This window comes from Melopsittacus undulatus, chromosome 12 (assembly GCF_012275295.1).
Source record: "Melopsittacus undulatus isolate bMelUnd1 chromosome 12, bMelUnd1.mat.Z, whole genome shotgun sequence".
Taxonomy (NCBI): Eukaryota; Metazoa; Chordata; class Aves; order Psittaciformes; family Psittaculidae; genus Melopsittacus; species Melopsittacus undulatus.
The window spans coordinates 8,183,839-8,198,175 of NC_047538.1; the positions used below are offsets into that span (position 1 = coordinate 8,183,839).

Below are 14,337 nucleotides of genomic sequence, written 5' to 3' on the forward strand. Positions count from 1 at the left end.
AACCCGGTGGGGACATCCACCCAGTGTCCCAGGGAGCCAGCTGTGAGCCCCACAGCAGCACCCTTTGCCCAGTGCCTGGCCTCATCATGGGTGGATTTGCTTTGTGAAACACATGAAGAGCAGATCTCTGCTCTGATGCAGGACCCAGCCCTGTTAAATACCCCCAACAACAACACCCAGCCCCAGGGATGCACACGTTGCCTATGCCTACCCAGTAGAAACCACCTCTGCAGAAGGAACATGGATGAAACCCTGGCCAGGAGCAATGGGAACCCCTCTCCTCCTCCCTGGCTGCCGGGCAGCAGTGACCCTGGTGTGGAGCGCACCAAAGGCGATGTTGGAGTTGCAGGGAATGTTGCCAATGCCTTTGGAAACGCTTGGTTCAAGTCCACAGGTAATGATCAGGTCTGGCAAGGAAGACTTCTTCCTGGGGCAGCTCCCAAGAACTCAGGAAAGATAATCCAGACTGTGCAATTCCATCAGGAGGACAGAAAGGAATACGGGAACAAGAGACTGCACACGTGGCTATGTGCAACACCAGGAATTGCTGCCTTGTTGTCCATTATAATAAGGGAATGGAGCTGAACAGCTAGGGATGAGTAGGAATGTGCATCCGGACAACTCCAAAAAGCGCTAGTATTGACAAAGGGCAGATTACAAAAAGAACTGGAGGGCTTTGGTCTGAATTCTGCTGTCGTTCCTACCCAGGTAATGCTGAAGCAGCCCAACCCCAGCTGAGAGCTGTCCTAGTGCCACAGCCCACTGGTACCAGTGCAAGCACTGGGATGAGCAACACACCAAACCGGAGCCACTGGAGCCGTGGGCAATATTCCCGTCTCAAAGAAGAGGCTCCCCGGAGCTCTCTGGCCCTGGAATGGGTCAGGAGGCAATGAGCTCATTCCTCTCGTGTGTCTCACAAAGGGCTGAGCAAGCTTTGGTGTCATGGCCAATTTAGAAGCCATTTTCTGACATAACTCCCTCATCCTGCTCCTGAAATTTGTCTCTTGTGCCAAGAGAGACTCATCCTTCAGAAGTCCACACCTAAAACCTATTCCCAGCCATCCCCAAGCATCACACTTAGCTCAGTAGAACAACGGCAGACGCAGGCTTTGGGGCTTTTCCTACCTACCCCAATGATGTGTCAGGCTACACAAGACTGGAAACACCCTTCACCACCGCCTCAAGCTGCTCCCTGCTCGCTTCCCATTCCTGGGAACACGATGGTGTGGGAACACCACCTCAAAGACAGGGTCCATAGGGAGCGGGAGCAGGATCCGTCCCGTGCCTGCGGCATCCCACATGGAAGAAAGGGGAGCTCCTGTGCTGCCCGCTCCCCTCACCGCAGTGTTACACTTCCTCTGAGCTCCCACAGCAGGAATGCACTTTGTGAATGTGGCCCAGACGCAGCCTTCTAGCCAGAATCCCAGCCCATCTCCATCCTCCTGGTGTTCCAGACCAGGCTCCGGCACATCCCGGCATCCCTCCTGCGGCTGGAGCAACCAGCAGGCACTGCAGCCCTGGCTGACCCCACCATGGTCACGTCCCAACTGCTGGAAAAGCATTTCCAAAAGGAACCAAAACTATATATATATATATATATATATATATGTATACATACATATATATGTCTATACATACACACACACACGTATATATATGTATATATGTCTACCTATATATACACATATAGGTTCAAAAGGCAAGCTGCCAAAGTAGAAAACATCGGCTCACCTGGTTTGTATTATGCGTGTTAAAGAAATGAGACTTTTAGCCCATGACATCTTCTTTAAAAATGAGTATTTAAGATCTTCAAAAATTGCTACAGTACAAAAAGTGGTTGTGTGTGTATATATATATATATTTTCTCTCTACACGTATCGCATGTATGTACGCGGATGGACCGGAATGGATGACCCCACCAGAAGAGACGCCCCACTCGTCCTCCACAATGTTCTCCAGGCGTTAGCGACTCGGCTTCGGCTTCTCGCCAAGTCTTTGCATCGGTACATGGCACATAATGGTATTATTGGCACAGGTTCAGAGTCACATCCACGTCCAGGCTCCAGGCGCTCGGCCCTTTCCTCAGTCCCCCGCCGGCTCCTTGTCCTCATGGCATCCTTTGCTCACACATTCCCCTTCCTCTTCCCCACCAAACGCGCTCTTTGTCCATCGCAGTTCCCTACAGGCGTGTTCATTTGTATAAAAATAGATTTGGCCCATAGAACGCTGCTCTGTGAGTCTCCTACTGGTAAACAGAAATGGTAGGTACAGGTAACCCATTATTTTTGTATATTTTTTACAGGTTCACCAATGGAATCCTGTGAAGGACGAGAAGAAAAAGAAAGGTTAAATCAGGACAAGGGAATGGCACCACGACCCGCACTGCTGCTCCGGTGATCCCATGGAGCCTTCCCCTGCCCCCTCAGGGCTCAGGAGCACAAGCACTGATGGAACCCTTGGGGATGGGCACGGAAGAAGCAGGATGTTGGTGACCAGACACCAGTCTGTGGTGGGATTGGGACTGGGACCACTCCTTCAGCCTCCCCACTGAAGCCTCAGCCCTTCCCAGCCCATTCCCAGCCTTGATCCTTGAGGCAGCCCTTGGATCAGGGCACATGTGATGGAATGGGGATGCTTTTGATAAGCAATGGAATAGGTAGGTCTAAATGCACACTATTTCCTCAGGACCTTTTCCAAAGCATTATTTCCTTCTGATCCCCCTTGCATCCTGGGGTTGTTCATACTTGGGCTGAGAGCAGCGAAAGCTCTGGCAGGTGAGAAGCCAGTGATGAGCACTAACAAAACTCCCTAAAGTCAGATGCCCTAAGGAGATCAATATAGAACTGGTTAAGCATCAAAACCAGAGATCCTACAGAAGTTCTTCTTAAGCTATTTATTTGCTGCCTTCCAAAAGCTCTCTCCCTGCATCATCCTGAAACCTCCATGCAAGGGCAATTACTCCCCATCATCTGTGTGTGGCCACTTGCTTCCCATGCACATGACTTGATGTGTAGTTACACACCGCAATGCATCCAAGTGTCTTGAGACCACTGCCAATGTGGGGGCTTCATCCCCATCCAGTGCCCTGGGTCCACAGCTCTGCCCTGAGCCACACAAGCTGGCTACCAGCCCGGGGAATGCTTTGTGTTCCAGGGCTCTTTCCTCAGCATTATTTTAAGGCAAAATGCCCAATATTCACCATCTCCAAGAACAAGGCTCGAGTCTTAATTAGCGAGACAGATTTTACTGTGTCCTTAATCTCCTGTGCTGGGGCTGTGCTGGGACTGCTGTTATTCCTCCAAGACAGGCCTGGATTTTATGATGACTCATTATCTGTTAATGTTAATACAAACCATTTGCTGTTGTCAGGCAGAACGGGGCCATCACAGCAGCTGCTCGCTGTGTTCAAAGCGTGGCATTACCACCCAGCGCTGTGCATTTTATCCACCTTGTGTAAAACTGGGGTCAGATCGATGGTACCGGAGCCAGGATGGTTTTTCAGGTCCCGGATTGCCACTTCCTAACAGCAATGCTGGATGTTTACGCAGTCCTGGATGAATCCTATCTAATGCATGCATTGCGGGATGTACAATTTGTATTGTATTCCAAACAGCCTCTCTTTGTGCAAAGTAGGTCAGCGCTTGATCAACCTTACAGATTTGTGTATAATCTCATTCCATGGGGTTTTTCAGTCAAAGAGAGTGGGATTAAGGACAAGAACAGCACGAAATCTCAAACTTCCTTTCAGAAAGCCCCCAAAGACAGTATGAAATCAAACCAACACTACCTCTGTTTGCTGCAGTGCCCAGCCAAAGCCACTTGAGCCTCCAGCAAACTTCACCTTTTGGGTTGCAGAAAGGCTGTTTCTGCCTCTGCCGCATCTCCTCTGTCATCTACTGTGATCAGAGCACAGGCAGTTTTGCTTCTTAAGCCCCATGCAGATCATCCCTGAGCTGCCTGGCACAAATGCAGCAAGTGACTGCTTTACTCTTCACTTAGACCAGCCCCGGGCCATGCTGTGGCTGCATCTGCACACAGGGCCCATGCCAGCGGCACAGGAACGCTCTCCATCACTCCTCTTGGCACCAGATGAATCTGACCCCAGGAAATAACTTCAACATCTGCTTGCCGTGTAACCAGATGAGCTCCACCAGGTTCCCTGACACGAGCTCAGCACTGCCTGCAGCTCTCCAGGCTGGAGATGGTTCCATGGTGCTGTCCCTTACATCTGCTGCCTGCACCCGCAGCCTTCCGCTGCCAGCAGCACCCTCCAATGCCAGGCTGCCATTGAGGTACAGCACAGTGCTGACGGGCTGCCAGCTGCAAAGTGCACATTAAACCCCAACCGGCCTCCTGGTGCTCATCCAGTCCAAATGTCCACACACCCTCCCTGCCCTGCGTCCGCCTTGCGCCTCCAGCACTGACTCTGCATGTTCTGAGCACTAATTTGCTTGTTAGACAGCTAGGAGCTGTGCAGGGCCATCAATTAAACCTTGTAAAAGGCTTTGAGCCTTTCCACAGAGCGAGGATGCTGGCACGGTGTCCGGCACAGCGTCTGACCCCTCCTGGTGCATGGCTGTGTGCCTGCAGAGTGAGGACTGCCCCATGGCTTTGGGATGTCCCCCCTCACGCTGCCCACCATCCCTGCACACAGCAAGACAAAGGGGCTGGGAAGAGATGGCTGCACATAACCCTTCCAGCCAGGATGGAGAGCATCCTTCCTCCTCTGCTGAGGGACAGGGGGTCAGCACTAACTGCTGCCTTCAGGATGTGCTGCTGCTGTTGGAAAAGCCAGCCAGGAAGACATAGATGCTTCCAGAAGAGGTGCAGCCCAAAGCATCAACTTTGCCACCAGCCTCTCCTTTAGAAGTGAGAGCTGGAAAGGTATCCTCATCCCACCATCCTACCGCAGCATCTATCTGGTGACAGCACAAGGCCACCCTTACAACAGGAGACAGTCTACCAGGAAGCTTATCCCAATGCCATCTCCTCTGGGAAGGTTTTACCTTACACAGTGACATGTGCAACTTGGAATATCCATTTTGCCTGTGGGATGTCCCAGCTGGCACACATGGATTCATGCAAAACACATCCTTCAACCGGATGCTGCCAGCAGAGGAAAGCCCCCTCAGGAGACATCAACACTGAGACCCTAGCTGGTCCTCAATGTACCAAGCACATCATGATAGAAGATGTAGGAAACAGTACAGCATGGAGAAAATACTAAGTGACCTTTTGCTGACTTCTAAAGGATTTGGGCTGACCCCATTCTGGGACAAGGGCAGTCTCTGCAGGATCTGTGCTGTGCTGATGCTCTCTCCATCACTCCCCACACACAGGAGGGATCTCTGGCAGTCGCCTGGTTCTCACTGTGATGTACCACTAATGCTTGTGTGTTCTCTAAACACCCTGGTGCAAACACACACACGCAACAACAGCTTTTGGATTAATCTCATTTTGCCAACATTAATGAAACCAAACATTAGCGTCCAGAGCTGGATAAATAATTGAAACCCTATTATGGAGCTAATGCTCCAGGTATGACTCGGATGGATTTTTCCAGAGCGCATCAATATGCGTTTTATGGATTCCATGAAAACGGGTCAATGAGAATTTCAAGGATTTAATAGGGCATGATGGGATGGCTCTGGGCTATTTAAGATCTGTGGAGATGGCCAGGGAGCAAGCTTTGGCACTAAGTTTCACAGGACCTTAGGCAGGAATTGCACAGGCTTCCCATAGCAGGCAAGAACTCAGAGCTGCTCATCCTCCTTCCCTCTATTTCAGGCACAAGAGCTGCCGGTGGCAGCTATGGGTAAAGCCACCAGTGGGCCGATGGGTGAACTCTTGCTCTGTGCCTTGTGCTCCCTGCCCACACCTCAGCTGGGCTGCCCAGACACCGCCAGCCCCCAGCACAGCCGAGACCATTAACTTTCTATCCCCTTCCATTCTAATGTAATTATATTTCTGTGTTCAATAGCTGAGTGTAATGTTAAGCAGGCTGTTCTGAGCAAGCTGCAGTCAGGGAAGGCTGCAAATTTCATTTACACTGAATATATGATTCATTACAGCAGGGACGTGGGACAGACCCATTAATTCACCTGAGTGTGTGGTTCAGATGTGCCCCTCAGTGAGCCCCACACAACAAACCCTAACTGCTCCTGCTGCCACCTTCAACAGCAATACAAGGAGGGAAGAATGGCCCAAAGCAACTCAAAACCAGGACAGAATCCCCAACAATGTACTGCTGAGAACAGGACATCACACAACACAGCAGCATCCGAGGTGTGAACCTGGCTGCAGGGACTGCACACATGGGCTTGCAGGATGTGCTTCCTGCAGGGCAAGGAAAGGCACAGGAGGAAGAGGATGAGGAGAAGGAATAGGAAGACCCCAGCACCCTCACATGGCAGTGTTTATGACAGCAAACATCATCACATGAGCTTCTGGGTACCAAGGGAGCGTGCGTGTCAGCTGCATGACTCATGAATGAGATGGGCTGTCCATCATGCAACAAGAGGTTAATTACAGAACAGGCCACTTCACAGCATGGAAATCACTATCACTTGTCGAGGTGGGCTGGAACCACGAGATCAGGCTGAAGTTCAAGGCTGCCCCAGGGACCCATTACTCTTAAATCCACATCCATCTCAGCCCTTGCCTTTTAGCTCTGGCCTGACTGCAATTCACCTCTGTGGAAAAGCTGCTTTGGTACCCAGCACCCCATCCACAGCATCCCACAGCCACCCCGAAAGATGGTTTCTGACATCCCGAATGAAGCAGGAGCAGGAGGATGGCACCAGGCAGGAGGAGAGCAATCGCACATGGGGACCAGAGTCATGGAGCAGGCAGGGGATAGGCATGGGGGGGTGCAGTACCTACCAGGAAACAGCCCGACGGCGTCTGCCCTGCCCCAGAAGTCAAACAGGTTTCGGCCAGTCAGCAGGAGATCTCAAACCATTTCTCAGACACAAAGGCCACAGGAATAAGATGCCGGTCAGAAGAAGAGGGTCTGCAGTGAGCACAAAAAGGGGCTTGCGGGTGCTGGTATGTAACACACAGGAGCAAGCTGCGGTGGCCTGCAGCACAAATCAGCTGGTTTAGAGGGCAAAAGTAACCACCTCTCTAAAGTAATGCTTGGGATGGGCTTATGGGCCTTGGAAACCAGCGAGGTGCAAAGCACAACCCCATGCACACGCAGATGCCGGTTACAAAGCTGTTGGCTTCCAGGCTTCTCTCCTCCATGCAGGCAGACACCAGCTGCGGGTGGCAGGTCCACCACGTCCAGCCAGGCTGTGCAGGGCACTGCATGCTCATTTCCTCCCTCAAAACCCTCCTCCTGCTTTCCCCTCTGCCTTTGATGGGAGACAGGCACCTACAGCACGGTAAAACCCCAGCAGCACCCAGTGAATGGGCTTGGGGAGCCAGGCACTGAGCATCCCTCCTGACAGACACGGGGCATGCAGAGAAGTGCTCGTGCTTCCACCCTGTGCCACCAGCTGCTCCCAGGCCCCTTCGTTAAAGCATCATTATTTCACACCAGACTAACAGCTCATTTGGCTCCTCCATTCATCACCCTACTCATTCCCAACGCAGCGGCTCTTGTGGTGCCACTCAGCAGACAGCATGGATGCTGGACAATGGATCCAGCAGCATTTTGGTTGCTGTCGGGAACTGGAAAACGTGCGATGCTCAACACTGCCAGGGTTTGCTGGTTGGACTTGACCATATAAAGGTCTTTTCCAGCCCAGTGATTCTATGACTCTATTCTATGATGCTATGGTATCCTAAGGTGATGCTGAAGACGGGGCTGCCTACATGGCCAGTGGAGCCTTCATCCTTCCGATGAGGATGTATGTCACTGTGCAACATCCATCAACGAGCACCACGGTTCAGAGAGGTGGACAAAGCCAATGGGCATCTCCCCTTGTGACCCAGCACCAGCTCTCCCATCCCTCCTTACCTGTTTCCATTGAAGGTTGTCTTATAGTCCCCGGGCGAGCGCAGCGCGTCCTCCGCATAGACAGACACGGGGGTGCGGACGCACTCGTGGGAGCACTGCAGGGTCTCGTTGTAGGCCGTGAAGATGTCGAGGGCGCTGGGCACGCGCGCGGGAGCGAAGTCCGTCAGGTTCTGGCAGCTCTCCTCCTGCTGCTCCAGCTTGCGCTGGTGGCTGTTGCGGCGCGGGCGCCCGCTCTGCGCGCAGCTGCGAGAGGAGGGGGCATGGAGTCACCTTAGGGACCCTTAGCTACACCTCACCCAGTGCTAGGTAAGGATTCCTTAGCTACACCTCACCCAGTGCTAGGGAAGGATTCCTTAGCTACACCTCACCCAGTGCTAGGGAAGGATTCCTTAGCTACACCTTGCTCAGTGCTAGGTAAGGATTCCTTAGCTACACCTCACCCAGTGCTAGGTAAGGAGTCCTTAGCTACACCTCACCCAGTGCTAGGTAAGGACTCTGGGAAGATCAGCCACAATCAGGCAGTCAATTGGCTGGGCTTGGTTTTAAGGATCACATTTAAATTTTAGATGCAGGCTTTTTACCACCAGAGGAACAACTTAAGCACTCATTCCCTTATACCTGCAGGAAATGAAAGCCTTCTTTTAAGTGAAAACATGCAGGGGAGAACAACGAAGTGAAATGCTTGCCATTTGGGAGGCACATGAAGCTTCTAACTAATGGGGATAAATAAGCTCGGAGCCCAGCCTGGCCCAGCAGACCTCAGCACAGGGATGACTGCCTCCTGCTAACTCCCCTAGGATCACTGCTCCTGCTTCAGCACATAGGAAACAAGGAGAGCAGCAGGCAGCAGGAACCAGCCCTCCATCAGGCTGGTCCTGTTTAAGGGGCTGGATGCTGATTTAACTAAGATGTCACTTTTCCCCTAAGCAGGACTGACAGTGCCTATCCTAATGCTGGAGTCTGGGAGGGTTGCAGCTCCGGGGGCAGTGGAAGCCAGGGAGCAGCAGTGGGACACATCTTGCCCTGCATTGGCTGATGCAACCCAAAGAGACAGCTCTGAAATAACCACCAGCTCCCCCAGTGCGTTGCAGTAGCAACAAGGAGGGCACTGGTGTGGTGCAGCCATCACTCACCTCCCACCCAAGGGGACCAGTACCGGCCAGTCCTTGCCTGTACCAGCAGCACTGGGGGCAGCCCAGTATGTGCCCTGAAACACCAAAACTGGCAAGTGCTAGAGCTGAGCAAACTCATGGGGTGCTGCTTTCTGCCTGGGACACATGGACTGTGCTTGTCTGCAGGGGTTCCCTGCTCATTTCCCCATCTCACCCATGGGAAACCATTTCTGTTCCTCACTGATTGCTGTAGTTATTTGTTTGCCCTTTTTGGCTTCAGCATGAGGTTACTGGAGCTGTTGTGCTAAGCTGTGGTCAGCCGGATCAATGCTACATATGGCTTACGACTGCTATTAGAGAAAAACCCTCTGACAAAGTATTTCCCCTGCTCCTTTGCTCAAACATTACTTCAAGTAAGGAAGTTTTGTCAAATAAACCCCATCAGAGACACAGAAAGGAGCATCCCTGGCTGCATTCCTGATGTGTCCCCATGGGCTTGCTCCCAGCAAAGCAAACTTGCCTGCGGGGCGAGTAACCCTGCGCAGTGTGGCCAGCTGCAATGCTGCACTACAGCTCTGCCCAGATTAAGATGCCTCCATAGCCCTGCAAATAGGTTTTCCTCTAATCCCAGGGAATGAGCAGGCTTCTTCCTCCACCCGCTCCTCTAATTCCCTTCTGGGTGCAGGAATCGATTAGCTGCAGTGCCCATGAAGAGCTCGGGTGGGCAGGAGATGCTGATGGAGGAGAGAACCCAGCAGAGCAGCTCTCCCACCAGCCCAGAGCTGCATCCGAATCCCTCCACCGGCAGCACTGACCTCAAAGTAGGCCAGTTTCCCTGGGAAAATAGGTAAAGCCACGAGTGCCTGAAGCGAAGCTCTAACCTATTTTGCCATACGCCCAACCACACAGAGAATAAACGGGAGCACATGGAGCTGGAGAAGCACAGGAGCGCTCTGGGGTATGGGGCACACTTCAATCCGGCAGCATCCGGGGGGCTCGGAAGGTGCCCCTTCCATCCCTGGAGTCACAGGGAAGGTCAGAAAACCCAATTGCTTGGCTGAGCCAGGCTGCGGATTTAAGGAGCAGCAGCAAAGCTGCTTAAGGAAGGCTGCTGAGGAGATGGCACCAGGCACGGGGCAGGTCCTGGCACCCTGAGGAGCTCTGCTGTGGCCAAACACGTGCCTTTGACCTCCCCATTTGGCATCATATGGCAGTGACTCAAGCCTGGAGCAGTGCTGTGCATGTGCCCCAAGTGGGACCCACTGACTCCAGCCATGGTCCCCAAAGCACAGCAAACCCAGGTGCTTCAGCCCCCCTTGGAGATCCCACTATAAACCCCATTTTCTCCTGCAATGACTTTCCAAAGCCATCCCGGTGGATGCTGCAGGCATTAGAACCCATAGCTGTTAACCAAACGGATCCCCCCATCCCCAACCGGTCCCATCCCCACACCATCCTCCCCAGCCCCACAGACCCAGGAGGGACCTTACCAGTTTTTTAAGACAAGAGTTGTTATCAGAGCAGCTATGACCATGATGAGGGACACGGTTATAGTGATTATCTGATGAACCGCCAGACCTGCGGAGAGAGGAAACCAGAGGGAATGGGAATGGGAGCCAAGGGGATCCCGGGAAGGACTAGCAAAGCCCCCACCGCCTCCCAGCCCCAGCAGAAGCCATCCTCATCCTGCTTGCAGACAAGGATCTTTAAGCCCAGCTTCTCATTTCCTATCCTCTCAAGTATGTTCCTTGTCAGCCCGAATTAGGCACGAAGAACGGAAGAGATGTGAAGCCGTATCCCCTCTGGGACGGAAAGGGAAACTTGAGCCATGCAATGGGTGCAGGATTAACCAGAGATAATAATTACTGCACTAACTGCTGCTCGCTTAGAAGGTCGGATGGGCTCATTTGCTCCTAATTCACCTTAAACAGGGTATAATTTTGGCTGGTGTATCAGTCCTAATGAGCAGTTTGGAAACAAAAGCATCGATGTACAGTATGTTTGTGATTTTGTGCTGCTTTACAGTTGCAATTTCGTAATGAAATGATTTTGCTGGCTGCGGCCCAAGGATGTGCTATATTCACAAACAGATGTTGCAGCTCCTGATGGATGGTATTTTTAATAAGTTAGTACGTGTTGGCACAGCAGGAAAAGAAGCAGCTTTTTATATCTGTAGTTTTATCCATATATACATATACATGGACCTGTGTGATACATGTGAAGCACTTCCAGCTATTTCGGGTGTGTGTGGCTGCTTCTCCCCATGGAAGCATGAGCAGGCTTCCAACCGCTGCCCATGAGTGAGGGGAGAGTGGGGCTTGGAGCAACCTGGTCTAGTGGAAGGTGTCCTTGCCCATGGCAGGGGTTGGAGCTGGATCCAGTTCCCTTCAACCCAGTCTATGATCCCATGAAGTGGACAGACGCTGCTCACCACTGCTCTATGTACACCCATCCCTTCCCTGGCAGCAGCAACAGTGGGTGGAAAACCCTCCTGGGATAGACACACTGGGGACAGCATGAACCCCATCCATAGCCCTCAGCATCACTCTCTGCAGGGACTTCGCACAGAGTATCCCTCTGCTCCTTCGGGAATGCCGCCCAGCACTCACCCACAATCCCAGCCACTGGATTTGGGGCCATGCTGCAGCTCCCTGGCTTCCAGCACAGGGCACCCCACTCAAGGCAGGCTCGCAGGTGGCTGAGCAGCAGCCCAGGCACCAATTAGGCCAGGTTCAACAGTGGGGTTGTTTTAAACCTGGGATCACGCCTACTGCTCTCACAGGACCCAAGTGTTCACTCCCTGGGAATTCATTACAGCATCTCACCCACCTCTGCTCATCCCTGTGCCCGGAGGGGGTTTTGGGTCCTGCCTTCTCCCACGCTGCCAACAACACTCATCAAGGGAGAAATGCTGCTTGTAAATCAACCGCTCCAGAATGCAAGTCCTGACAGTTTAATACAGCAAAACCAAGGTCACCTCTGGGGAGTCTGTCCAAAGAACATGGCCAGGACCCAGGAAGCACTCGCCGGCAGGGAATGCCATGTTACCACGTACAGGAGATGGCCCAGCACCCACCTGCTGACCACAGTGTTCTGGTGTCCAGCAGACCAAGAGCACTCACCTCCAAAACTAAAGCAGAAGGGGCTCTGAAATGCAGCATGCACCCAACATTCTGTAGTACCTATTTCCTAGCGGATACATGATGGAGATCTGGGATAAGAGCTGGAGAAGAGAGCAGGGATCTGGCTGGGTTTAAGGACAGGATGCTGCCTGGAGTGGGGCATGGTGGACATCACCAGCAAAAGGGTTTGCTAGAGGCAGGATGAAGGAGTAACAACTTCCTGAAGGCAAACGTTTCTAACATGCTGGCTTTTGGGTCCCAGTGTCAAAACAGCAGAAGGCAAGAGCCCAAAACACAGGAGATGCAGGATGCTGCAGCCCCCATGTATTTGGGGGTTCTTGTTCTGCCCCACAAGGCTTCCATCCACACATCCCCTCCCTGGGGGGGATGGACAGACAGACGGCTGCTCACCCGCACCCTGGCACAGCCGAGCACAGAGGGACAGGAACATGCCAAGGTTATTTTTCTCCCTCAACTCAAGCACCTATTTTACAAATGACCCATTTCCTCCCAGTTACACTTCAATTGGCTCAACCACCAAGGCTGCCAGGACACAGAGTGGGTCAGGATGTGACCACAAGGGGCCCTGGTGGCAGAGAACAGGGAGGACCCAGCACCCCTGCACCAGCTCCATCAGGTCCCGACACTGGGAAGCAGCCTCAGCTTCCCCACAACTGCCTGGAAAGCCAGAGCTCAGTTTGCTGCTCTGCCTCCGGCTTCCACTTCCCAATAGTATTCACAGGGATAACACCTTCTCCTGGAGGTGAGGCATGGAGAAGACTTCTGACCCTGTACCTTGGGAGCCTGGAGGATGGATGCGAGAGCAGCCGTGTCCCAGTGGAGCCGAGGAGCGCAGCCAGCAGCTCCCAGCCTGTGCCACGTGTGCCGGGTCAGGAGTGACACCCACCCCAGCGCCGGCGCATCCTTCACGGCAATCTTGGAGCAGGTCCCAGTGGGACACCAGCACAAAGCGGGAGGGAAAGGCTCCAAAAATAAACCAAACCCAGTGCCCGATGCCTCTGAGAGCAGGAGCGGCACCGGGATGAGACCTCGAAGGCAGCAGCAGAGGCAGACGGCAAAGGACATGGGAGAACTGAAGGATGCAATTAATCCCTGCACTTACATCATGGGAGAGGCGCAGGCAGAACAGATTGCAGGTGGCTGAGCGCTGGGAAGGATGGCAGCTCTTTGGAGCAGGACACATGGGTTTAAAGAAGGGCTGGATAATTTTAGACTCCATCACATACATAAGTTGCCATATGTGTCAGCATGGAAGAAAGTTACTTCACATCGCATATTAATTCTGCACCAGAGCCCAGGGATTTGAAGGGGACAGGAGATCACTTCCCCAACAGCATTAACCATGGCAATGATGGAAACAGGGGAAGGGACCTGATGGATGGTTTCATAGGAATCCCTATAGCAATGCCCACTGCAATAAAGGCTAACAGGTCTTTATTCTTACTTTGCAAATAGATCAAATCCTTTCCTCGATATCTCAAATCCTTTCCTCTAGGCCTTCGTAGGAATATATAGAACTGCATAGAGCAAAATCAAACAGAAGCACCCCATCTGCAAGAGAAGGTGCTCATGGATGGGACATTCATGGGAGAAGTGAACATCCCATCTGGGACACCACCCCCAGGGAAAAGGCGAGAGGAAGAGAGAGATGGTTCCAAAGACCACAGCATTATTTTAAACACATCCCTAGGAGCCCAATCTGCCTGGAGGAAAGGGACCTGCAGGATAGAATCAATAGCTCATAAAGGAAAATTACCCTCCTCCAGCAGTGTGGGAAGCCTTCTGGCACATGTGTAGCTCACAGTGATACCCTATGCCCCCTGCACGTGGGGCGAGCTGCAGGTAAGAACATGGAAGCAGGAATTCTGGTGGCTTGGTTTTGTTTGCTCATCTCCGTAGCAAACATTGCACATGGCAAAGCTTGGATCCCAATGAGCTCCAGACATGCTGCTCCCTTAATTACACCTTAATAACTGGTGAAGAAAGGATTTGCCAGCAGGACCGGGGCTGGCACTGGGAATGGCACCGGTGAGTGGCCACCACGTTTAGCACCAGCTGCCAACGCCTCATCCCTGCACGGGGACCACGAGCGGCTCCCTCTCCCCAGGCTTTTACCAGG

The 14,337-nt window shown here is 52.6% G+C and overlaps 1 protein-coding gene across 1 annotated transcript in view; it reads right to left on the reverse strand.

The window, feature by feature from the left end:
- Positions 1 to 1,735: 1,735 nt before the first annotated feature.
- The window catches only part of AJAP1 (adherens junctions associated protein 1), a 32,796-nt gene continuing 20,194 nt past the window's right edge, over positions 1,736 to 14,337 (reverse strand). Inside the window, 4 exon segments of the mRNA XM_034068440.1 lie at positions 1,736 to 2,318; positions 6,883 to 7,012; positions 7,964 to 8,206; positions 10,566 to 10,653. Coding sequence (XP_033924331.1) covers positions 6,940 to 7,012; positions 7,964 to 8,206; positions 10,566 to 10,653 — 404 coding nt within the window. The 3' untranslated portion in view covers positions 1,736 to 2,318; positions 6,883 to 6,939.